Genomic DNA, 26,675 nt, shown 5'->3' on the forward strand with positions numbered 1-26,675 from the left:
TGGTGCCATATGCATGACACTAAAAAAAGCAGGTAAAGTACAAAACAGATGAATGAGGAGTCGGATGGAAACGGATGTCCATGGTCTCTGTGCAGTTTCATAAGATTAAATTATACAGCTGCTATTGGAATAGAGACCGGCACACTTTTATCTACTTAGTAGTTTAAGCTCTGTCTTGTTGAAATAGGACCATTGTAAACTAGTGTTGCACTTGACTGCTTTTAACCAATGGGTAATAAATAGTTGCCTTAGTATGGGTGCATTATGTGTGTATGTTTTGGATTTGCACAGAATCAGAATCGTTTTGACTGTTTTGAAGTTGTGAAATGTTGTTCCTTGCATTGCCTTGTTGTGTTCTTAGGACTGAACTTAAATGTGAATTTTAATGTAATGTAATAAATATATATATTTTTAATTCTCAATTCTTGAGTTGTCCTTAGAAATAAAGAAGCACCTTGCCTCCTTTTCTGCACTTATGAAAAAAACAACAACATGGAGGTAGAAATGTTTGTGAAGATGGGAATTCAGCCCTTCAAACATCCCATTCAGTTATTTGCTGGAGAGACCAAACCTTGAATCTGAATTTAACAAACAGTTTGGCTGAAAGACAGGTAGCTAGCCAATATACATTGTGATGGCTATGTTTTTTGCCATGTACTGAAAATCTTATTGATTAAATCATAAACACATTTTGAATAGGCATTTGCTCATTTTCTGCTAAGGTAAACTATAGTACTCAATAGTGACACTTAAAATTGCCTTATACGTCCAAATTTCTGTGTTAACAAGATTTTGAAAGCAGTTGAAGGAACTATGGTATACTTGCGAGTGCAAACAAATCTGTTCCTACCATTAAGCTGAATGACATGGCAGGCAGCAGAACTGGATGTTATGAAAAGGTAGGAAAATGTTAGCTATTTACTTTGCTATTATTTTTACTTCCCAGGAGAGAGAAAGTTACTTGTAGGCCTTTCTACCTCATTTGCTTTAGTTACATCTTAATTTGTAAGAACTGAAAAGGGTGCCTTTTGCAATTAGGTCTTGAGACATGAAGTTGTCTTGGGACAGCCCCAAGTGTGATATATCAAAGAAGCAGCTTATACCACAAATAGGTTATATACTTTGGAAAGCTCCTACAAAGTCTAGAGAAGATCCACCAAACCCTTGATATGGAAGCCTCCAACCTCTCCCTACACTTCCATTTAGGATATGTGCCTTCCCTGGATTTTGGAGGTTATAGGAGGGTGATATTTTATAATTATCAATAAGCAGCTTGTGGTAGATGGAGTGATATAGCTTAACATTCCAGAGTTCACTGCTTTTCATCAACTTTTGAGGGGCAGGGTGGTTAGTGCCTTCAGAATTCCCCAGATTCTGTTCCCTTTTGGAATCCCAGTTTCAGAGACCACAGGCTGAATGTACACAAACACATAATGGGCTGCATGTGCACTGTAGAAATAATTCAGTTTGATGCCACTTTAACCGCCATGGCTCAATGCTGTGGAATTCTGGGAAATGTAGTGTTGTGAGACATTTTGCTTTCTCTGTCAGAGAGCTCTGGTGCCACAACTACAGTTCTCAGAATTCCACAGCATTGAGCCATGACAGTTAAAGTGGTGTCAAACTGGATTCTGCTACACAGATGTAGTGCTAAAGCAAGGAATTATCCCTAAAGTGAGGAAGAAGGTGATGAAGGAAAAAACATACTCCCTCCTACCAATTTTCCAGAAACATTTTAGGTCATGCAGGATGACAAGTAATGGGCTTTAAAGAGGGAAATCTACATTCAACTTGTCCAACCACTATGGTCCATTTTACCAGTTTTTACAATTAAGGGCTTAGAAGGGAAATCGAGATGTCATTTCATCCTTGAGTAGTAACCACAAATCCTTCACCATACATGTCACGCAATGAATTTCCCATGCAAGAGTGAGATGGGGGAAGTGACAGCTTACTAAATAACTTGGATGTCTTTCAGGAATAAGGAGCACAACTGAAGGTGCCAGGAGTCCTGAAGTGAAGTTCTCCCTGTTCTCTCAAAGCATGTTGAAGCATTCTGCTTGTGCACAACACCCTCTGGCCTTTCCCAAAATAAGCACTAGAATTCTGGAAACACTTTCAACTGTCCAATGCTTTTTGGAGGATTGAGGAGAAAAGCATTTGTTTTTGCAGTGGCTTCAATAGGAGATGGTCACTCAGAGCTGCCGAAACCAAATTTTCTGATGCTGTAATAAATTTGTTAGTCTTAAAGGCGCTCTGGGACTCTTCGTTGTTTTGACTTTCTTACTAAGTATGCAGTCCACATCCAGCCAAATTCAGCCAGCCAAACTCCTTCACTGACAGCTTTGCTGGTTTTATATTTGTGGAACATAATCTTCCCCTGGAGGAAAAGAACTGTGAAACATGAGAGCCTGCACAGTTTTGTTTAGAAGATGGTGGTGCAAGTGAGCATTCCACAGGGATTAACTTTATAAAAAGAAAAGGATTGATGCTCCCATTCATGACAGGCTCCTGTCTTTCCATGACAACATATCATATGCTCTGTGCATTTGTTTCTGTCCTCCTTCTTCTATGAGACCCAAGGGGTCTACATGGTCACGATGTCCCAAGACATTAAGGAATTCTTCCCTATTCCTCACAGTTGAATTCTAAACTTACACATTACTCTGACACCACCCAGAGCCTGATAAAGCTTGTGCCTGAAATTTAAAATTGAAATAAGAAATTCCATGTGGCCAACTCCCTAAAAGAGTTGAGACAAACGTAAAATTTTATAGGTTATGAGCTTTAGCAAGGAAACTTTTGGTGAAAGACAGAAGTAAGGAGGCCAGTGGTAAAAGAAGGCAGGGTGCCTGTATCTTCAATAGTTGTGTGACTGTGGGAATTTGTCCAGAGGTATTTTGTTTAACAAGATCCAGGAATATTGCCCATTTTCACATCAAGGAGGAGGTGGCACACTTAGAAGTCCATAGAAAAAGCTAGAAAGGTTTTGATTTGCTACAACAGAACATGACCGCAACATGATAGTCACTATCCAACAATACAGAGTAGAAATCAAGCCAATAAATATGCAAAAGCAAGTGTAAAGGGACTTCTGAAGTGCCTGTTAACAGGGCTAAAAGAGATGCCACACTGAAACAGGGGTGTAATATTAGCCCTCCTCCTCCCTTGTTAAAAAAAATCCCTTTGACGAAGACAATTTGGCATTTTCTTAGCAGCTTTTTCTCCAGAAACTTGCGGACAGACCTTGGGCAAGTCACTCAGAGGGGGCTTGCCCTTGATTTCATCTGAGGCAGAAAGTGTGTTATCTGCCCAAGGTCATCCAGTGGGTTTCCCATCGCTGAGAGGGATTCAGATCCTGGCCTCCCAATGTCCTAGGGGGTGTTCCCACTTGCCTATAAAGCGGATCATGAAGCGAATTAAGAGGTGTTGTTCCCATTGATGCCCTAATTAGTTACTCAATGCCCCGGAATCGTTTCCACTGCGATTCGATTCAAAATCGAATTATATCGTATAATTCGAATTAGACACTTATAAACCAGTTTAAAAAAATAGTAGGTTATAACGCGGGTTATTTTTGAAAGCAGGGTATGATTCACGGTATCCGAATGGGAACGAAAGGGTGCCTGATGCAGGAACCTGGAGATGGGAGGAGCAGCGCTCAAGGGGCTGGCCTGGGGATGTCACCCTCTTTGTTCTCTTTCTGCATCGCCAGTGGCATTTTCTTTCTTCCATTTGCATAGCCTTTCCCCCGGTGGATTGCAACCTCCCCTCTGCGCCTCATTCATATACCGATGTGTGAGGAGAGCCATTGAACACAATTTTTAACTATTCTTTTTTCTTTTTTCACCTCTGCCTGAGCACCTGAGCAGCAGATGGGCTTTGCAGTACATGCCTGCTTGATTGCCCCCCAGACAGCCCAGGGAGCAATGGGAGAGGCAAAGGGGTTTTGAGGAAAGGAGGCTCCTTCCAGAGGAACTATGGGATGGGCTTTGCAGGACATGCCTGCTTGATCGCCCCCCAGACAGCCCAGGGAGCAATGGGGGAGGCAAAGTGATTTGGGGGAAAGGAGGCTCCTTCTAGAGGAACTATGGGATGGGCTTTGCAGGACATCCCTGCTTGATCGCCCCCCAGACAGCAATGGGGGAGGCAAAGCGATTTTGAGGAAAGGAGGCTCCTTCCAGAGGAACTATGGGATAGGCTTTGCAGGACATCCCTGCTTGATCGCCCCCCAAACAGCAATGGGGGAGGCAAAACGATTTTGGGGAATGGAGAGCCTGGACGCCCAGGGATCTGAGTGGGGGATCGAGCCTTATCTTCTCTCTTCCCCAAAGATTCTCTCCCCAATAATGAAGCCTGCTGCCTTCTCCTCCTTGATCCGATTTGCCAAGCCTCCTTCTAGTCTGGGGAGACACAACAGAAGAGCCTTGGATGCAGCCAATTTTCATTGGCTGCCCTAAAAATAAAAAAACCCTAGACTTGTGACGTCTGAAGCCTAGGCACTTCATTGACAGCTTGTGGACACAAATGGGAATGGGGAGCAAGTTAATCCGCTTTAAAATAAAGTGATTTAAAATAAATGGGAACGAAACCAGGGTCTAAATGAATCGAGGTAATTTGCCCCTTTTGGTAATGGAAACGATGGAAAAAATTCAAATTATTCCCGGAACATAATCCGAATCAGGATCGCGCCAATATAATCCGTTTTATCTGCCAAGTGGGAACGCCCCCCTAGTCTAACACTGAAACCATTTTCTAGGGGAAGTTAAACATTGTAAAACAAGAAATAGGAATATATATACATTGCACTACTTAGAGTGTGTGGGCTAAGGAGAACAGGAATGGGACATTCTGAATCAGATAATTACACTGTGTTTTGCTCAGGAAATGAAAATCTAAGATGAAATGGGGTGGCATTAAAAGTGAGAAGAGGTGTAGCAAAAGCAGTCAGGGAATATAATGTAAAGTCTGACAAAATATATCAGTAAGGCTTCAGGAAAGTCATCAGTGTAACCATAATCCAATTTTCCTTAGAAAATTTTATGTTCCAACAACAGAGAGAAAAGTGGAAGAAATGGAAAAGAGGAAACTGATCACACACCAAAACAGAACATATTGATAATCATAGATTATTGGTGCACAGAAGTAGCAGTAGCAATAGTATGTACATTTCTATACCTCTTATCAGTGAACCCAGCACTCTCTAAGGGGCTTAAAATCTGTAAGCTAATTGCCCCAAACATTTCATTTTGTAGGTCGGTACTCATTTTACCGACCTACAAAAGGATGGAAGGCTGAGTGAACCTTGGACCCCTTTTGATCAAACTCATAACCTTGTGTCTGAAGAACCTGCATTTAACCACTGTGCCACCAGTAGGAAAAAGAACTCAACCAAATATTTTGGAAAAATTTAGCCTAGGATCAAGAAATGAAGCAGGGAAGTGTATTAAACCACCTTATTATGGTTTTATGAAGATCTGGATTTAGCTGTCTGAGGAATCTCAGATGACATCAGCAGCCTTATTGCACTAGGCTCGCTAAATAGCAGTTTTCAATGGCAAGTGGGGCTACATTCTTCCTTATAGCACATTTGGAATCTTCATGGAATTGCAGCCTTTTTTCATGTTTAAAAACCTGTCCGACACAGTACAGTTGGCCCTCCCCTTACGCGGGGATCTGTTCCAGACCTTGCCGCATAAGGGAAAAGGCACGTAAACTTAAGCCCCATTAGAACTAACGGGCTAGTCCCTGTGCTGCGCACCACAGGCGCACACCCCATTGCTTCTTCCGGGGCACAGGAGAAGTCTTTCCGGCGCAGCTTCCAGCATATGCTGGAAGCCTCATATGATGCGGGCGCACTGTATTTGGAACTGCCCACTAAGTACTGCCCATTTTCTAATTTGACACACATGCACAAGACCAGGAATAGAAAGATATTGTAGCACAGGCCATGAACTACTATTATCAAAAATTAAATTAAATTAAATTAAAATATTGGAATAAAGGTAAAAGAGAACACTAAACCAACCATCATGCCAAAATACAACCTGAAGAACATCCCCATAGAATTTAAAGATAATGTGAAAAATATATTTGCACTATTAAGCCTAATTCACTGGGAGCCAGAAGAACTGTAGACTGAAGCAAGGGACGTTGTCAGGGAGGAATGCAAAAAGACACTATCTGCATGCAAAAAGGAAGCGAAGCCTAAATGGATCATACATAAAACTCTTCAAGCAGTTAAGGACAGCTGAGAAACAAAAGTAAAAGGAGATGGAACCATGAATGCAACTGTTCAACAACTTGTGCACAGGGACAAGAAGAACTACTATAATAATTAAATGCAGAGAAATAGAAGGTGGTAACAGAAAAGGAAGAACAAGAGACCTCTTTCACAAGATTTGAGAAATCAAAGGGAAATTTAAACCAGTAACGGGGTTTCCTTATGATCAGCAGGGGAACACAGGATTAGACTTGGAGAAAGGAGGCATGAAAATTGGAGGAAGAAACATCAACAATGTAAGATATGCAACTGATGTCATAATACTAGCAGAAAATAGCAAAGACTCGGAATGATTACTGAAGAAAATCAAGGAAGAAAATGCAAAGGCAGGTTTACAGTTGAACTTGAAGAAAATAAAAATTATGACAACAAATTATTTACATGACTTTAAAATAGATGATGAAGGCCCTGAAATATTCAACATAGTTCAGCGAATTTACATGAATGTGAATTGCATTTGAACTGGCTTCCCATTGCCTGAAAATAGCATGCCATTGCCCGAATTTGTGTGTGGTAGTCTATCACGCAATAACGCAGTGCATCACGCAGTGCACCCCACTGGCACAGCTGGAGGAGAGAGGCCAGGAGAGCTGCACCTTTAAAATGCTAGGCTCCAAGCCCAGGACCATCACCCCACTGGCACAGCTGGAGGAGAGAGGCCAGGAGAGCTGCACCTTTAAAATGCAGGCTCCATGCCCAGGACCATCACCCCACTGGCACAGCTGGAGGAGAGAGGCCAGAAGAGCTGCACCTTTAAAATGCAGGCTCCATGCCCAGGACCATCACCCCACTGGCACAGCTGGAGGAGAGAGGCCAGAAGAGCTGCACCTTTAAAATGCAGGCTCCATGCCCAGGACCATCACCCCACTGGCACAGCTGGAGGAGAGAGGCCAGAAGAGCTGCACCTTTAAAATGCAGGCTCCATGCCCAGGACCATCACCCCACTGGCACAGCTGGAGGAGAGAGGCCAGGAGAGCTGCACCTTTAAAATGTAGGCTCCATGCCCAGGACCATCACCCCACTGGCACAGAAACACCTGAGCCCTCCTGGCTGAACCAGGATATTAAGCTGGATTTTTTTTTTAATTATTATTAGTGTATTAACTATGGAGAGAGATGGCTACAGGCTGAGGGAGATTACTGTTAATATAACTATTTTGAGCATGTAATCTGTACTTGTTTGTTATTTTGTTGTCGAGGGAGAGTTGGGGATTGTTATATTGCCTATTATGTTATGTTATATTTAATTATTATGTCATGTGATGTTGTTTTAACATATGTAATTTGATATTGATAGTTATTCTGCTGCCATGGAAGTGCCGGGGATTGCATTTAAATTATTATGCTATGTTATGCCTCCATTATTATGCTATGTATTGTGCTATGTATTTCAGATCTTGTACTCTTTATTTTTTTGTATAATTACTTTATTGTTATAATATTGCTGTGATGTTTTTGATGGTTGGTGTATTTTGTATTTTTGATGCCTTTGTTTTGTAATCTACCTTGATTCCGCAAGGAAAAGCTGGAATATAAATAAATATTATTATTATTATTATTAATGTGAAACCCCATGATTGCACTCCGACTGACTTCCCATTGCCCAGATTTGTGAGTTGTAGTCTATCACGCAATAACGTTAAACCCCATGATTGCGTTCGGATTGCCATTGGATTAAACTTCCAATTTCCCTTATCTGATAACGTCTAAGGTCTCAGAAAGAAGGAAAGGAACCTTCCCCCTTGAACAATCTTTGTCAAAAAAAAAACTGTGACAGATTCTCCTTAGGGTCACCATAAATTGGAAATGACTTCAAGGTACATGGCAGAGACAGTGACATTTGAGCTTTGTGGGGGTAGCATTTTCCACCTCAAACCTGGACATGTACAGGGCATAATAGTCCAGTGGTGTTTCTATCCAGGATTTTATATATATGAACAATGACATCATAGTGGCAGGAAAAGGTGTGACTGGCTTGATCCAAAAGTCACCCGTGTGCTTGACTGATCATTCCCTCAAGTTTCCCTTAATATGCTTGAAATTAAAATTCCACACCACTAAATGTGAGAATCCCAAGACTGGGACCAATGTCTACCACAATATTTGGCTGAATATCCAAATCCTTGAGTGGATATCCAGTTCTTTGTAATTCTAGAGGCATGTTTTGTGTGTGTTTTAAAAAGAACAGATCTACAAAAGCTCTATAAAACCTGCTATTAACTATCTGTGAGAATTGCAATATAAAATATCAGACATTAAATACAATAATTATATTATCATTGCACTTACTGATCAAAGAGTACAGTGTAGGGAGAATTCCCATAGGGCCAAGCACCGCCCAAGTCTCTGCCAAGATAAAATCTGGAGAAGAGCCATTTCATTTCCAGGAAACAACTCTGCCAAAGGCTTGTATTCTTGACCGAGGGTGAGGGCTTTCTTTCTAAATAAATAGACCCCACAATCTATTTGGCTAACATAAATATATAACACTGGATTAGCATTACATTCCAAAACACACCTCTGTATCTTTAATTACACTTTTTTAAAGACAGCAGAAAAGAGGCAGAACAAAAACTCAACTAAGAATAGTTAGGAATTCTCCAGTGGGGTACTAATGGAGTACCAATGAATGCTAGTCATGGTGGCTCAGAGTCAGCATGCTTCTGAATACTATTTGTTGGGGGGAGAACAGTGTCAGAGGACTATTCCCTTCATTTTCTGCTGTTTCGTCACTGTGGGAGCAGAATGCGAGACAAGATAGGCCACTGGTCCTTTGCAGGGTGCTTCTTATGTTTACTATGCCATTGTATTATTCATTTATTTATTTAGCACCACCATACTATATAGTGCTTTACAAGTAATAGAACAGCAAAACAATTCCCTGCGCTCAGACTTACAAACTAATTAAGTCATGACACAAAATGCAAAGGGGATGGCAGTGTGGGAGGAACTGCTGATCATATGGTTCGAGTAGCATTCAACTTGCTGCTTTATTTTCCAGAATTTAAAATGTATGAAGTGAGCAAGGAAGCAAGCCATCCATTCAGGGTACCAGCAGTGAAAGGAAGAATTTAATTAATTAATTAATTAATTGTGGCTCTTCCTAAAGTCACCAGCGTTGGATTAATAATAGCACTGAGAATTATCACAACATTCATAACTCATGTAGCAATTTCAAATACACTCCTAGCCAATTTCAGTGGTTTTATGGCTAAATCAGGATTGAACCACACAAATAGCAGGTGAGTGCATTGGGTTACGAGATCTAACCCATGTGGCTCAGGGTTATAGAACGGAAATTGGTGAAGGGTGTAGGAATCATAGAATCATAGAATCATAGAATCGTAGAGTTGGAAGAGACCACTAGGGCCATCCAGTCCAACCCCCTGCCATGCAGGAAATCCAAATCAAAGCATCCCCAACAGATGGCCATCCAGCCTCTGTTTAAAGACCTCCAAGGAAGGAGACTCTGGAGATTATCGCACTGCGTTCTGAGAACGTTCCATATCATCACGTGATGAGACCGTTCCTGGAACGGATATTACCGCATTAGCAATCAAAACGTGATGAGAACGTGATCAGAACGGCAGTTTACCGCACTGCGATTCCTTTTTCTTGAAACCGTTCTCAGAACGGTTTGCTATAGCGCATGCGTATTAGATCTTGGGGGCGGTGTACCAATGACGTCGCCACTCGGTGGTTGTTTTTAACCGGAAGTCGTCCGGTGACTTCCTTGTGGGGTGTAAAGATGGCGTCGGAGAAAGCATGGTTTGATCTTGTGAGCATGGTAGAGAAAGAAGAAGAGCGAAGAAGGAGAAGAATGAGTCGCATTGCTCAATCACTGGTCCTCGTTTCGCGCCGGAGGGCTGCTCTGAGTAAGATTGCAGTCATGGCTGCCAGCGGCAATCTTGATATATCCAGTTGTCTGGCATGGATGGCGACCTGGCCTCGCATCCCACGTTGGTGGCAGCAACCCCGGGAGCGGACCAACTGGTGGAGTGACGAAGTCCTCCAGAGATGGGATAACGACATGTGGGTTTCTAACTTCCGCATGTCTAAAGAAACCCTTTTTGATCTGGCCAGCATCTTGAGACCAGAGCTGGAGCGTGGGGAGTCTAGATTCCGGAGTCCTATCCCGGTGGAGAAGAGAGTGGCCCTGACTATTTGGTGGCTCTCAAGCCCTCTGATGTATAGGAAGGTGGCTTCCCGTTTCGAGGTTGGAGCATCCACAGCTGCAGAAATCGCCATCGAGGTGTGCCTTGCCATGGAGAAGCTGCTGCTGAGGAAAACTATCCAGCTTGGAAACTACCACACGGTGTGTATCAATATTACTTTTAAACCTAAGACTTCTGGGTGCAAATGCATTAATGCATATCTAAAGATAGATAGGTTTTGCTTATGTAATACCATTAAGATATGTTTACATCCTGCCTTTTCCTTGTTTGGGAAAAAAAGAAAGGCTTTCAATTACCTTTGCAATTATGGGGGTGGGTTAATGATCCTGGGCTTGGGGCATGGATTTAAAAGGTGCATCTCTGCTGCTGGCTTCTCTCTTATCCAGCTGTGCTGGGGGGTGGTCCTGGGCTTGAAGCATGCACTTCGGAGGTGCATCTCTGCTGCTGGCCTCTCTCTTATCCAGCTGTGCTGGGGGGTGGTCCTGGGCTTGGAGCATGCACTTCGGAGGTGCATCTCTGCTGCTGCCCTCTCTCTTATCCAGCTGTGCTGGGGGGTGGTCCTGGGCTTGGAGCATGCACTTCGGAGGTGCATCTCTGCTGCTGGCTTCTCTCTTATCCAGCTGTGCTGTTGTGGTTTGCTATTCTGAAAAAATGTATCTTGATATATTTGTAAGAGTTGATATGTGAACAAGTAACATCTGGATTCCCCTTCAGTGTGTTCTAGGTATATATATAAACCCTAATAATTTCTATTGTCCTTTTCATGCTTTTGTCTCTTTGATCCCAGTTTCATATACCAAATAATAATAATAATAATGCATCATCTGATATGAAATATGTTAACCCACCTTTTTGATATCCCAAATTTATTATACCTTTGCCTTTTTTCAGATTATGGATGGATTTCAGAGACTCGGATTCCCACACTGCATAGGAGCTATTGATGGCACTCATATTTCTGTTTGCCCACCGCTGGGACGCAGAGAGGAATACATCAACCGCAAGCAGGGATTTTCAATTGTTCTGCAAGCAACTACAGATCACAGTGGGAGGTTTATTGACATTGAAGTAGGGAATTGTGGGAGATCACATGACAGCCACATATTTACCAATTCCGCTATCTGTCAAGTGATGGATGAAGGCTGTTTTGTGCCCGGAAATCCCACCCTTCATGTCCACGATGTAGCCATTCCTCCACTGATTATAGGGGATGGTGCCTACCCAATCAGGAAATGGCTCATGACACCATATCGTGGAGAATTAACACCTGACAAACTTGCTTATAACACCGCCCATTGCAAGGCAAGATGCGTGGTGGAGAGGTCTTTTTCGCGATTGAAATCTAGGTGGGGGTGTCTGTCTGGTAGACTAACTGTGAAAGAGGAAAATTTCATCTCTGTTGTCACAGCATGTGCCATACTGCACAATATTTGCGAGACGAGGGGAGAAGTGCTTGATCCCGATGTAGAGCCACCTGCGAAAATTGTCCTCCCCGCTTTAGCGAATAACATCAGAGGACACTCTACAAATCACAAAAAAGAGGGTCAAACTGTTAGATCTGCAGTAACTAACATTATTTTGGGTCGTTAACACCAGAAACTGACATTATTTGATGTTTCATAACATCACCTCAGTTATGGCAACAGCATTGATCTGATCAAAACGTTTCTTCTTGGTTTACCTTTGTATCAATCTACAAATGTTGATATACATGTGTTTGACAACATGTCATGTACAACATGTGAATAACTTTACCAGACGGCAATGTTGAATCACGGTTGTTTAGATTCTTTTTTCTTTTAACTTTTTTTTCCCCAATCAGGTTCTGCTAGTGGTGTTTATATTATTGTGGGGTATAAATACCCGATTGTTATAGATTAGCTTCATGGTTTACCCAAATTTTGGAAATCTATTTTGAAGTGTTATACAATTGCTATATTGATGTTTCAAATATCCTTTTTTGGCAATATAGGAAAACAATGGTGTAAAAATGGCTTGTTTATATTACATTTATAGTAATACATCATGTTTCCTACCTTGAAAACCAAAAGGAAGGCTGTTCTAGAAACCATTGCTGAATAATGTTGCTATTGTTGTGGAAATGTTTAGGTATATTAAGGACGGTAGACCAATTTCTGAGAACACAGCTGTATTTTATCAACAATATAACTTAACATTTTAAAACACGATTAAATATCCTTTTTCTTTTGGAAAAAAACCGTCTGGTGGCTTGTTTTCCATTATGTCAACAAAGCACGCATTTATATACACTGTATATACATTAGGTGAGAACATATCCATATATACATGGTGACATACAAAACCTTTCCTTAACATGAACATGAAATTTTACTGTGGTTCAAGGAGAAATGGTTTAAGTTCCTCTTTATCGGTCACAAAGGGCACGTAACAGGGTAAACATAGAATGCTGAAACATATCTGAGGTTTCAAAACAGAACCTTTTCCCTATATGTTTCCCTTATGGGGAAAATATTTTTTTTTTCTTGATTATCCTCCCAGTACGAGAACTGCATGGTTTATCTTGGTTTTGAACAGGTGCAACTGCGCCTTGCAAGGAAGATGTTCCTGCATTGCTCACACATTGCACGGTTCCAATGCAGCCTTCATTTTCTGGGGGATCAGTGACTGCAACAACATTCTGAACATCCCTGTTGATGTTCTCTGCTGTGTTGTCACCATCTCTAATTTCACTACTAGGAGTGACAGGACAACCATCAGGAGCATAAGCAGGAGGAAGTTCATCAAAGAGTTCAGGGGAATTGTTCCCTTGACATTTCCCACCAAAATCTGATGTGGATGGTTGCTCCTGGAAATCTGTAAAGACAGCTGGGCCTGGTGTTGAAGGAGGAATATCACACGGAGATGCCCTGAATGATGTGTGCATAGTTCCTTGGGCAACAGTATCATGTTGCCCCGTTGGAAGTGCACATTCATGATCTACTTTCCTCCGGTACAGTTCAGTCATGGTCTCCATGTACTGCAACATTCTCTGTCTGTCCTGTGCACTTCTCCTTACATCTTCCTCCATAATATGTACAAGTTCCATTTCTGTCCTCCTACAGTCTTTCATGCTGTCGTGTACAATTTCCATGAACCGTTCCTGTGTTCTCCGGGTAAGTTGGGCCTCTCGACTTGCACTCTGCATTATAGTGCGCGCAATATGTTCTCCTCTTCTGGCGCGACGATTCCTGTTCCTGTTTGAACGCAGTCTTGTTCCAGGAGACAGCAATACATTGGGTGGTTCGTCCTCTGGATCGTTAGGTACTGAAATTTAAAAATTAGTGAAAATAGATTAAGCCCACAGGAAGGAAATTTATTTCTAATGGTAGCATCATGTAAAGGGTTGTAGACAAAGAATTTTCTTAGAAAAGCAGATGCTACCTACCATTGCTTGTACCGCTTGTATCATCTGCACGTCTTTCCAAGTCACCCAATTGTTCTCCAGTCGCACCTTCAAAGTGGAGCATTAAACACCAACGTTATTTCTTTTGAACACATATACAGGTTCACAATATTTATGAAGAAAACAGAGATCCAGAAATTGACAGAAATTTATATATGACTACCTGCTATTTGCGTAGGTCCACTTTCCAAAATTGTGACAGGTATTGTAATGACTGTGTCATCGAGACAAGTGTCATCAGAATCTGAAAAATGCAAGGGGAAAAAAAGAGTAAAGCCTTTGTCTTTTTAACAAAATAATGTTGTCATGCACATAGCAGAAATCTTCAGGCATTACAGATGGGCAACTTGCCTTCATCACTGTCTTGTCTGGTAGTTGTTTCTTGGGTGCTTCCTTCGCCTGTGTTAGCCATGGAGGTGGATGCGGTTTCTTGATTCACATTTGTGGTTTCACCCTCCCTTTCAAAATCAAGACTTCGGGATAACCTGTTAGGGGTGATGCTAACATCCCCATGAAAGATTTCCTCTAGTTCCCTATAAAAGGGACATGTAATAGGGTTGCTTCCACTTCTCTGATTGTGTTTCACAACCTTTCTGTACTCAAATCTCAATTTTTTTGATTTAGATCTGCATTCCTCGGCAGATCTGACATGGTTCCTCTTTGCCATTTCATCAGATACAACTTTAAATTTATCCAAATTTCTGTAATTCTTTTTTAATTTGGACTGCAATTTTTGTTCTTTCCATATCTCCAATAAGGCCAAAACTTCATTGGCACTCCACACCCTCCCCCTTGCTTGTGCGGAGGCACTGCTTTCGGTCACTGCATGGCTATCCATGGCTTTCCTAATTACAGAAAGTATAAAATAATACTGTCTGCAATTTAATTATAGAGGCTGTGAAATAAACTTCTGCGTTAGCACTTAGCTGCTGATGCTGGCTCTCTGCACTCCCAAACTCCCGGCACTGCAGTAAAAGCACTAGAGGGCGCAAGTCTAGTTTTGGCGCCAAGAATCCCTGCACAGTGATGACGTTGCAAATCCCTCTTCCCGCTGGACTTTTCGGAGTGGCCGAAGTTATTGGGAAGCAGTGATGGCGCGTAGGAAGGGATCCAAATGGGTCAATAAGGAGATTGATCTGCTCCTGAGAAGTGTTAGGGGGAGCGGAAAATTAAAGACGCTCATGAGGTCCCGTTCTGTACCCATTCTTCCTGTGCATAGAGAGGTAGCAGAGCAATTAAAAATGCATGGCTACAACCGCACCGCCGAAGAGGTGTACAGGAAGTTCAAAATGACGCGTGAAAAATTTTTGGCCAGTCTAAATAGTTTTGGGCCATCACCCCCCAAAGAAAAACAACCACCCTTTTTCCCCCTAATGAAAGAGCTGTGGCTTATGGCGGGGAACCATGGCTCCCAGGAAAAAAATCCCTCGGGTAAGTTTGTAGCTTTACAAGTAAGGGCTCATTGTTGCATAGTATGCCATGGAATTCCTCCAGTGTTGTAGCCATAAGGAACAGTTGCTAAAGACAGTCACTATATCAATATCATATTAGGCTACTTCCCTTATCAGTTTCCAAAAGAAAAAAACACTACAATGGACTACCAGCCCTGAGGTCGCCATACTTTTCCAACATAGGAAGGGATAGATGGGTGTACATATGGAGGATAAATTTATTAGACAACAGCATTGCCACTCTGTTTTCTTACTTTTTTCTAACTGCAAAAAGATGGAGAAATTATGATGTCCTACATTTTTAGTTGTATTATCAACCTGCAGTTTTCCTAGAGTATTCTTACTATGATCAATGCACAATTTCTGATCTAGTTATCTCTTTGATTTTTTTATATGGATCAACATGCAGATACTATAGATGAACCTTGCTGTAGTGGAATCCAGTCGGGACCATCGGGAAACCTTTCGGCAAGAGACATCTTGCCAGAACCCCAAACTCTTGTACCCAGCTACATAACTGAACTTCAACAGTCAGGTGAATTTAAATAAATATGCATTGTCTTTTTCAAAAGAGAGTGGTGGTCATATAAGGATTAAGGTTTATATTAATAACATACATCTATATACCGGAGAACTGAATATCACGAAAACTTTACTTTCAAGACAGTAAATAAAAAGAAATATATGAACATATTGTGTTAAACAGAGAATACATTGCAATAAACTGTCTTATTAAAAGCTTTTTGTATATATCTTTTGTCTGTACAGTGCAATCTTCCTTGAAAACGCAGGAAAACATCAATCGGAAAATTGTGGGAGTACTACAGAAAATGAATGGCAGATTAAAGAAAATCGAAAATATAATTGAATTGCATCTGCAGAAAACATCCAACACTTAATTGTATTCACACATGTTTTTATTACTGCATTGTTATTGAATACAAGTTTAGAGTTTGGACACAGTACTGTACTCTTAACGTAAGATGGCTGTTATTTTGTTTTCAAATGACATGCATCGATCGATGTTAACGAAGTTATGATTGTCCTTTTTTTAAAAGGGTATTTCTGTTTTTTTTATAAAACCTTTTTTTGACTGGCATCCAAAGTTGCATATGGTACATATATGAGGTTCCAAGGGAACCAGACTTTATTTTTAACAAGTGTGAATCCCCAATTTCTGGGTAATCATTTGTTTGATATTACAGATTTAGAAGATTGTTTTGTTGTATTGCGTCGCAGTGTAATAAACGCAGTTTGTAATTAATAACTCACATCTGTTGCCATGCTTAACAGTAGTGTCCTTTACTTCTATATAAAAATAGCTGTTCAGACTGGCAGATTGATAATTTCTTGAATACCATGCCACCAAGTACAGGAAATACACTGCCAAGAGCATCAAAGGTACATAGTTTCATAAAGATAGAGGTAACATAACAACCTTAATCCAGATATCAAATTCGCTTAGCTGTGAAAAGCTAGCATTCCAAACAGTCAAGGTAGATGCTGGTATGACGTATTACCAGTAGGCCCCTGTAAAGTTAGCCCACATCATACTGCTTCTGTTTGACAGCCTTTACATGTACTTTGTGACCAAGAAGTGTCTTCATTCAAACAATCCAAAATGCATGGTAGAGTGGCCATACATGTTGTTTTATACATGCAAGTAGAAATGTTCTACAAAATAAAAATCATCCCAATTAAAAGCAATGGAAATACATTGCTGTGTAAACTTTCAGCACTTTGCAAATAAAGCTTAACAGTAATAATAGTAATAATATTCAGGCAGAGAGTATTGATATACATGTTTGCTTCATGATCCATCAGCAATGGTAAGTTTTGAGTGGCAAATTGTGCAGTACTATAAACAAATTCTAATATTAGTTAAATTCTGAATATGAAATAATTTCTCAAATGCATAACAGATTACAGATGAAAAAGAACATAATTCCTGAAATCCAGAAATGATCCCTTTTGTAAAATGCTGGAGGGAGAATAGTTCTTTGAAAATAAGTTTACCAGCCAGCAATGAAAACCATGGTCAACATTACACATAAACCCACTTCCTCAGATGTAATTTTGGCTTAGTTAACACTCTTCTTTGGGCTGCTCATGCTGTTCAAAGAACCAGATCCATTTGCATATTAGCCAGCATGCTGCCAATCCCCGGTACACCCTCCATGGATGTCTATAGTGTGTGAAACTCTGCCTTGCATGCATTTCTACATGGCCCCCACCCTTTCTCCCAAAATGGAAGAGACCTTCAGGGGACACTGGGGAGGGAAGGGTTTTTTTTCTATTTCTTTTCTTTTACCAGAATGTGAGGCGGGGAAGTTCCCCGCCTCTTTTTGTGCAGGCCGAAATATACTGTCATCCTTGTAGGTCACACAGTATGAGAACAGGGTCATATTGGCCAGCGGTCTTCTGGCAGCCCATTAAAGCATCTCATGAGATGCTTTAATGCTGCTCCAGAATTCTGCCCGCTGCAGGCGACTCCTTTCTTTTCTGTGTCACCCACAAGGATAACAGCATACAGCGGCATGTCGAGCTCCCATGACAGGAGCCACGACTGAGCAATTTGGCATCAAGAGCAACCCAGACCCCACACATTTCCACTGTCTTTCGTGTCATGGCGAGTATCGCCGTTCCTTGCTCTATGACATCTCTTTCTATATGGTCGATCCTATACCGTTTGTCCTGCTGCCCACAACCCGCTCCTTTTGCTGTTATGAGCTCGTTTTGTCCAAAATTTAAAGCTAATTTGCATATATTTCCCAGCATTCCAGCACCCCTCATCCATTATGGCCTCCATGGCTTCAATACCCAAAACCCGGCCATCCAATAGTCTCCTTGCCTCCGTACATGTGACCCCAAACAACCAATCCCCAGTCTAAATTTGCCCCTAAATGCCTCCCTTTCCTCTGTCAATCATCTGCAAGGGGAGGAGAAGCCCCAAAGCCGAGCTGGAAAAAGCCCAATCTGTCATAAGCACGCAGGGAGGCCAGCCCCAAATCCTCAGAGCCCGACAGACAGAGGTTTTAAAAAGACAAAAAACTGAGAAACCTCCAGGTTCCCCCCCCCCTCAGAATATTTCCCCCCTTTTCCTAGTGCTGCCCTCGGTGTCGCTGCATCCGCGGACCCCAGATGTCCTTTAAACCCCAGCCCCCGGATATCATGGTGTATTGTGCATACACACAACAGAGATGGGTCACTTACACAACTCCAGAGATAAATATGTCTAGACACATTGCAATATGCTGGCGACAGAAGTCACTCTGTGACAATTCCGGAGACACTTGTATCCTCTGCTTTTGCGACTCGGTAACAGTTTGCAAACATGCAACCTGTGATAGTTAGTGCTATGCATTATGTCTATGTAATATCTCCATTTCTGCTTTTTTGTACCCGTGCACAGAAAAAAAACCTCACACACGTGTGTGTATGCAGAGAATAGGATAAAATCCTTTTGTCAAAGACGGGGGCACGTCATACATGGGAGAGCAAAGAAAAAATTAGTACGCTCTAGGACTTTGGAGGACTAAAAGGGAAGGGCATTCTTTCAGCCAATCAGGAGACGGAGGAATGCGAGAACGGATTTGAGAACACATAAGAATACCGCACACACCTCTGTTGGAACGTTCTCATCCCGTTCCAGCTCTCTGGGAACACATTCATATCTGTACCCTCCTGGAACACATTTGGAACGCATTTAAGCGTTCTGAGAACCCGATTGGAACACATACTGTGCGGTATACTCAAATGCGTTCCGTTCTCATCACGTGATGAGAACGGTCTCAGAACGCAGTGCGATAAACTTCTCTATCACCCTCCGAGGGAGTGCATTCCACTGTCGAACAGCCCTTACTGTCAGGAAGTTCCTCCTAATGTTCAGGTGGAATCTCTTTTCCTGTAGCTTGCATCCATTGTTCCGGGTCCTGTTCTCTGGAGCAGCAGAAAACAAGCTTGCTCCCTCCTCAATATGACATCCTTTCAAATATTTAAACAGGGCTATCATATCACCTCTTAACCTTCTTTTCTCCAGGCTAAACATCCCCAGCTCCCTAAGTCGTTCCTCATAGGGCATGGTTTCCAGACCCTTCACCATTTTTGTCGCCCTCCTTTGGACACGCTCCAGTTTCTCAATGTCCTTTCTGAATTGTGGTGCCCAGAACTGGACACAATATTCTAGGTGGGGCCTGACCAGAGCAGAATACAGTGGCACTATTACTTCTCTTGATCTAGACACTATACTTCTATTGATGCAGCCTAAAATAGCATTGGCCTTTTTAGCTGCCGCATCACACTGTTCACTCATGTTCAACTTGTGGTCTACTTGGACTCCTAGATCCCTTTCACACGTAGTTTCATTCAGCCAGGTGTCACCCATCCTATATCTGTGCATTTTATTTTTCCGCCCTAAGTGCAATACCTTACATTTCTCTGTGTTGAATTTCATTTTGTTAGCTTTGGCCCAGCTTTCTAGTCTATTCAGGTCATTTTGAATCTTGATCCTGTCCTCTGGGGTATTAGCTATTCCCCCTAATTTGGTGTCATCTGCAAATTTGATAAGTATGCTCCCAATTCTGTCATCCAGGTCATTGATAAAGATGTTGAATAGCACTTGGCCCAGGACAGAGCCCTGTGGGACCCCACTGGTCACTTCTCTCCAGGATGAAAAGGAGCCATTGTTGAGCACCCTTTGGGTTCGGCCGGTCAACCAATTACAGATCCATGTAACAGTTACCTTGTCTAGCCCACATTTTACAAGCTTGTTTGCAAGTATGTCATGGGAAACCTTGTCAAAGGCCTTACTGAAATCAAGATATACTATATCCACAGCATTCCCTTCATCTACCAAGCTGGTAATTTTATCAAAGAAAGAGATTAGGTTTGTCTGGCATGACTTGTTTCTCTGAAACCCATGTTGACTTTTTGTGATTATGGCATTGCCTTCTAGATGTTCACAGACTCTCTGTTTAATGATCTGCTCCAGAATCTTTCCTAGTACTGATGTCAGACTAACTGGACGATAATTGTTGGGATCCTCTTTTTTCCCCTTTTTGAAGATGGGGACAACGTTTGCCCTCCGCCAGTCTGCTGGGATCTCTCCTGTTTTCCAGGAGTTTTCAAAGATTATTGCCAATGGCTCCGATATTACTTTTGCCAGTTCTTTTAATACCCTTGGATGTAGCTCATCTGGTCCTGGAGACTTAAATTCATTTAGGTTAAACAGGTATTCTTGTACTATCTCTTTACTTATTCTGTGCTGAAATTCCCCTATTCTGTCCTCTGTTCCATTTTCCTCAGGTTGAGCACCCTTTGCCTTTTCTGAGAAGACTGAGGCAAAGAAGGTGTTGAGTAATTCTGCCTTTTCTCTGTCTTCTGTTAGCATTTTGCCCTCTTCTCCACGCAGTGGCCCTACTGTTTCCTTCTTCTTCCTTTTGCTGCGGACATATCCAAAAAAGCCCTTTTTGTTGTCTTTAACCTCTCTAGCAAGCCTGAGTTCATTCTGCGCTTTAGCTTTTCTGACTTTACCCCTGCACATGCCTACTATTTCTTTGAATTCCTTTTTTGTGATTTCCCCCTTTTTCCATTTCTTATACATGTTCCATTTCAAACTTAGCTTGCTTGAAAGTTCCTTAGTCATCCATCCTGGTTTCTTGAGACACCTCCCGTTTTTCTTTCTCACTGGAACTGTTTGAAATTGTGCCTTCAGTATCTCTCTTTTGAGAAACTCCCATCCATCCTGAACTCCTTTATCTTTTAGTATTTCTGACCATGGAATCGCCCTCAATACTTCCCTAAGTTTACTGAAATCCGCTCTCCTAAAGTCTAGGATGCGTGTCTGACTCTGCCTGGCTTCTCCTTTCCACTGTATTGTGGCAAATGAATGATTGTGGCAAAATAAAATATGCATTTATTTTGAAGGGAAGCGCCATGTGTGCGTACATATATATTCTAAGACCAGGGAGATTATCGCACTGCGTTCTGAGACCGTTCTCATCACGTGATGAGAACGGAACGCATTTGAGTATACCGCACGTATGTGTTCCAATCGGGTTCTCAGAACGCTTAAATGTGTTCCAAATGTGTTCCAGGAGGGTACAGATATGAATGTGTTCCCAGAGAGCTGAAACGTGATGAGAACGTTCCAACAGAAGTGTGTGCGATATTCTTATGTGTTCTCAAATCCGTTCTCGCATTCCTCCGTCTCCTGATTGGCTGAAAGAATGACAGGCAGGGAGGGAGGCAGGCAGGCGAGCGACTGCAGTGAGGGAAGGTGTGTGTGTGTGAGGGAGGGAAGGGAGGAAAGTTGGGACAAGTGAGAGAAGAGGAAAGAAGGGAAAGAGAGAGAAAGAGAGAGGGAAACAGGGGGGCCAGAGTAGAGAGCAAGAGGGAGAGGGTCTGGCTGCTTCTGCGGGGGCCTCTAGTGTCATGTCCAGCGGGGCTCCTGTGCTGGCAGCCTGCAGGAGGCAAGGATGGCAGGGATGCCCAGGACCTTCTCCTCCTTCCCTCCAGGAAGGAACCCACAAAAGCTCCTCTGTTTGGAGCAACACACAAAAGCAAGCAAACAACTCCCAGAATTCCATAGCAAAGAGCCAGACAAGAATTAAAGCGGGGAGGGAAGCTCACAGGCCCCACCTGGAATATTGTGTCCAGTTCTGGGCACCACAATTAAAAAAGGAGCGTGTCCAAAGGAGGGCGACTAAAATGGTGAAAGGTCTGGAAACCATGCCCTACAAGGAACGACTTAGGGAGCTGGGGATGTTTAGCCTGGAGAAGAGAAGATTAAGAGGTGATATGATAGCCCTGTTTAAATATTTGAAGGGATGTCACATTGATGAGGGAGCAAGCTTGTTTTCTGCTGCTCCAGAGACTAGGACCCGGAGCAATGGATGCAAGCTCCAGGAAAAGAGATCCCACTTCAATATTAGGAGGAACTTCCTGAGAGTAAGGGCTGTTCGACAGTGGAACACACTCTTTCCTCAGAGTGTAGTGGAGTCTCCTTCCTTGGAGGTCTTTAAGCAGAGGCTGGATGGCCATCTGTTGGGGATGCTTTGATTGTGATTTCCTGCATGGCAGAATGGGGTTGGACTGGATGGCCCTTGTGGTCTCTTCCAACTCTATGATTCTATGAAGGCACACATTACATGCGCACACACACAGGAGGCAAAAGGCTGACAAGCAGCCAAAATGGGGAAGTGGGATGACAGCAGAGGACTCTTCTTTTCTAACCGGTTTAAAGAGCTTCTTTTCTAACCGGTTTAAAGAGCTGCTATGGCTGCCGGGGCTCTGCCATTGGCCCAGTCCCTCCCTGGCAACTTGCTTTTCTTCGGCTTGAAGAGACCTGCATGGAGCTCCTCCTTCTTCCCAGCCTTGCAAAGGTTTGGGATGTAACTTGCAAGGCTCATCTCTCCTCATTTCTCTTTCTCCCTGCCTTCCTCCCGATCCCTCCTTCTTCCCTCCCTTCCCTCCCTCCTCCTTTCCCCCCTCTCTCTCTCACACACACCCCTTCCCTCACTGCACTCGCTCGCCTGCCTGCTTCAATGCCTCCCTGCCTGTCATTCTTTCAGCCAATCAGGAGACGGAGGCGGCCTTGGTGGAATATGTTCTCGGAACGGTTTCAGGAATCGCTGTGCGGTAAAATGCAGTTCTGATCACGGTCTGATCACGTTCTAGTTTACTAATGCAGTAATATCTGTTCCAGGAACGTTCTCATCACGTGATGATAGGAACGTTCTCAGAACGCAGTGCGATAATCTCCCAGCAATGCAGCTTTCCCTGAATGAATACTTGGCCAATGAAGAAATAACAATGATTGGGTCCAGGACTAGATAAGTAATTAGTAGCATAACATAATCACAGCAAGTCATCCCTAAAAACAGAGTAGGCATTGTGGTTTGCACTCACATCTCCTCACAACATTCACCTAATAGCCACATTCCAAGAGAAGTAGCCTGAAATACTTTAGCTGAATCAGAGGATAAGACTGGGCAACTTCACCACTCATGTTTTATTATCTGTATTTGTGCTGCATATCAAAGAGACAGACATTGTAAAACCCTTGATTCTGAGGGATTGTTGACCTCACTAGTGCTTAGCCAATCCATGAGGCTTCTGGTAAGTTTCTGGGTCTTTGTGACATCACAGAGGCAATGGCTAAAGAGAATTACATGCTTGGCAGGCTTCAGAACAGTCCAGCCCACAGAGCAGGCTGGATGGCAGGCAGAGGAGGCTAACTGGCAGATGGAAGGAGATGATCATGAGAAGGCAAGTTCACTTGTGACTTGCTAAGCAGGTGCTGAGTCTAGGGACCTGAAGCCGGTGGAGTTCCTTGACCTAACACTGGCTGATGTCGGCCGACAGACCTGGCAGAAGCCTGTTGACGGAAGCTTGGTGGATATTTGTGGGTTGAAGCTGGGGCATGTCTGTGAGTGAAAGGAGAGTGTCTGGGAGAGTAAATGGAGGCAGAGTTTACATATGTGTGAATGTGAGGTGGAGAATATGGTAAAGGCACTTCAGGCTCTGGCAAAGGTCCAAATCTGGTGTAGGCGTGACTGGGCCCACGTGTTCAGAAGATGGCGGAGACCCCATTCCAGACACAGAGTGAATGTGATGAAGCTGGTGGATGTGTGTGTGAACTTGAGGCAGAGAATGTGGTCAAGGCAAATGTGTGTGTGTCTGTGAGTGCACTTCAGGCTCTGGCGGAGGTCCGAATCTGGTGCAGGCACGAATGGGGCCACGTGTTCAGAAGGTGGCGGAGGCCCCCTTCCAGACACAGAGTGAATGTGATGAAGCTGGTGGATGTGTGTGTGAATGTGAGGCAGAGAATGTGGTCGAGGCGAATGCATGTGTGTCTGTGAGTGCACTTCCGGCTCTGGCGGAGGTCCGAATCTGGTGCAGGCGTGACTGGGGCCACGTGTTCCAAAGGTGGCGGAGGCCCCCTTCCAGACACAGAGTGAATGTGATGAAGCTGGTGAATGTGTGTGTGAATGTGAGGAGGTGAATGTGGTCAAGGCAAATGCGTGTGTATCTGTGAGTGCACTTCAGGCTCTGCCGAACATTCGAATCTGCTGCAGGCGTGACAGGGGCCATGTGTTCAGAAGATGGCGGAGACCCCGTTCCAGACACAGAGTGAATGTGGTGAAGCTGGTAGATGTGTGTGTGAATGTGAGGCGGAGAATGTGGTCGAGGCGAATGCATTTGTGTCTGTGAGTGCACTTCAGGCTCTGGCAGAGGTCCGAATCTGGTGCAGGCACGAATGGGGCCACGTGTTCAGAAGGTGGCGGAGGCCCCCTTCCAGACACAGAGTGAATGTGATGAAGCTGGTGGATGTGTGTGTGAATGTGAGGCAGAGAATGTGGTCGAGGCGAATGCATGTGTGTCTGTGAGTGCACTTCCGGCTCTGGCGGAGGTCCGAATCTGGTGCAGGCGTGACTGGGGCCACGTGTTCCGAAGGTGGCAGAGGCCCCCTTCCAGACACAGAGTGAATGTGATGAAGCTGGTGAATGTGTGTGTGAATGTGAGGAGGTGAATGTGGTCAAGGCAAATGCGTGTGTATCTGTGAGTGCACTTCAGGCTCTGCCGAACATTCGAATCTGGTGCAGGCGTGACTGGGGCCACGTGTTCAGAAGATGGCAGAGACCCCGTTCCAGACACAGAGTGAATGTGGTGAAGCTGGTAGATGTGTGTGTGAATGTGAGGCAGAAAATGTGGTCGAGGCAAATGTGTGTGTGTGTGTGTGTGTGAGTGCACATCCGGCTCTGGCGGAAGTCCGAATCTGGTGCAAGCGTGACTGGGGCCATGTGTTCAGAAGGTGGCGGAGGCCCCCTTCCAGACGCAGAGTGAATGTGATGAAGTTGGTGGATGTGTGTGTGAATTTGAGGCAGAGAATGTGGTCGAGGCGAATGCATTTGTGTCTGTGAGTGCACTTCAGGCTCTGGCGGAAGTCTGAGTCTGGTGCAAGCATGACTGGGGCCACATGTTCAGAAGGTGGCAGAAGCCCCCTTCCAGACACAGAGTGAATGTGATGAAGCTGGTGGATGTGTGTGTGAATATGAGGTGGAGAATGTGGTCGAGGCAAATGCGTGTGTGTCTGTGAGTGTACTTCAGGCTCTGGCAGAGGTCCGAATCTGGTACAGGCGTGACTGGGGCCACGTGTTCAGAAGATGGCGGAGGCCCCCTTCCAGGCACAGAGTGAATGTGATGAACCGGTGGATACTTGTGGGTTGAAGCCGGTGGATGTTGGCAGGCAGAAGCTTGGGGATGAAGTCCCCGACAGAAGCCGGTGGATAAGTCTGGGATGAAGCTGGGGGATGGTTGCCGATGAGCCAGACCTCTTAGTTTGTTTGTATTTTTCTTCCAGGGTGGCAACGCTTCTTCTGAAGGTGTGATCGTCCAAAGGATCCTGGGGGCAGGCTTCTTGTTGAATCAAAGCAGCTCTGGGACATGAAACATCTTGTGAAATTTGTGTAGAGCATCCTGGCTTCACTGGTGGACAAAGACTGAAATAACAGTATAGGAAATAAATCTAGAACTTCCTTGAAGGCTATTTATCATATTTGAATAAAATATTTTTGACAACAAATAAAACCTCTATTATTATTTTTTTAATCATTATTGTTATCATCATGATTACCCCACCAATTTGGTAGGTCAAATGTCCTGTTAAAGGAGCTTGAGTGAGACTAGAAGGCTGTGTCTGGGTTTTGTAAATCAATCGTCTTTTCAAGTGCCACCTGCCTTTCTGTGAAGAATTTACCTGGGCCAGCCATGGACTTTGGCTATCTGTTGGAACACATTTAAGTCAGGCTTCTTCCTCGGGGTTAAAATGTATGCAAATCACCTTGAAAAGAGCTAGTCTGGTGTAATGATTTGAGTGTTGGGCTATGATTCTGGAGACCAAGGTTCAAATCCCTGCTCAGCAATGGAAACCCACTGGGTGACCTTGGACATGTCACACTCTATCAGCCTCAGAGGAAGGCAATGGCAAACCCTGGGATAGGACCACCTTAGGGTAGCCATTAATTGAAAACTACTTAAAGGCACACAACAACAAAACGTTTCCTTGAATCCTGTGCCTGGAGAAAGGTGGAGAGGTTTGTTCTGTGATGGGTGTGCTGTAATTATGTCTTGCTACAACTGTGTTATTACTGCTATTTAAAAGGTGGTGTGTGTTTTTTAGTCAAACCAATCACAAAGCAAAAGGTGGGACAAATGGGGTGGAGATATTGACAGATAGAAAATGTGCAACTCACACTATTACAGTGCAAGTGGCAAGGGTGTGATACACAATGTCAACAAATCAGCTATCATTGTGAGTACAGTTGCAGCAGTTTTTTAATG

The 26,675-nt window shown here is 43.4% G+C and overlaps 2 protein-coding genes across 3 annotated transcripts in view; one reads left to right on the forward strand and one right to left on the reverse strand.

Moving 5' to 3' along the window:
• The window catches only part of DDIT4L (DNA damage inducible transcript 4 like), a 65,486-nt gene extending 39,583 nt beyond the window's left edge, over window positions 1–25,903 (forward strand). Inside the window, exon 4 of one of the 2 annotated variants that reach the window (XM_089526072.1) lies at window positions 25,696–25,903. In XM_089526072.1, the coding sequence (XP_089382198.1) occupies window positions 25,696–25,782 (87 nt within the window). In that variant the 3' untranslated portion in view covers window positions 25,783–25,903. Of the gene's footprint in view, window positions 1–789; window positions 895–25,695 lie in introns of those variants that run through there. The other variant, XM_089526073.1, reaches the window with a different exon arrangement.
• LOC149313102 (uncharacterized) lies at window positions 12,850–15,085 on the reverse strand. Its single transcript, XM_089526558.1, has 4 exons — window positions 15,082–15,085; window positions 14,045–14,125; window positions 13,864–13,929; window positions 12,850–13,742 (listed from the first exon to the last, which is right to left on the reverse strand). The coding sequence occupies exons 1-4, from the start codon at window positions 15,083–15,085 to the stop codon at window positions 12,937–12,939; spliced, it is 957 nt and encodes a 318-aa protein (XP_089382684.1). The 3' UTR covers window positions 12,850–12,936.
• Window positions 25,904–26,675: the final 772 nt, after the last annotated feature.

The sequence above is a fragment of the Sceloporus occidentalis genome, unplaced genomic scaffold (assembly GCF_023333645.1).
Source record: "Sceloporus occidentalis isolate IW3139 unplaced genomic scaffold, rSceOcc1.0.p SCAF_5, whole genome shotgun sequence".
NCBI lineage: Eukaryota > Metazoa > Chordata > Lepidosauria > Squamata > Phrynosomatidae > Sceloporus > Sceloporus occidentalis.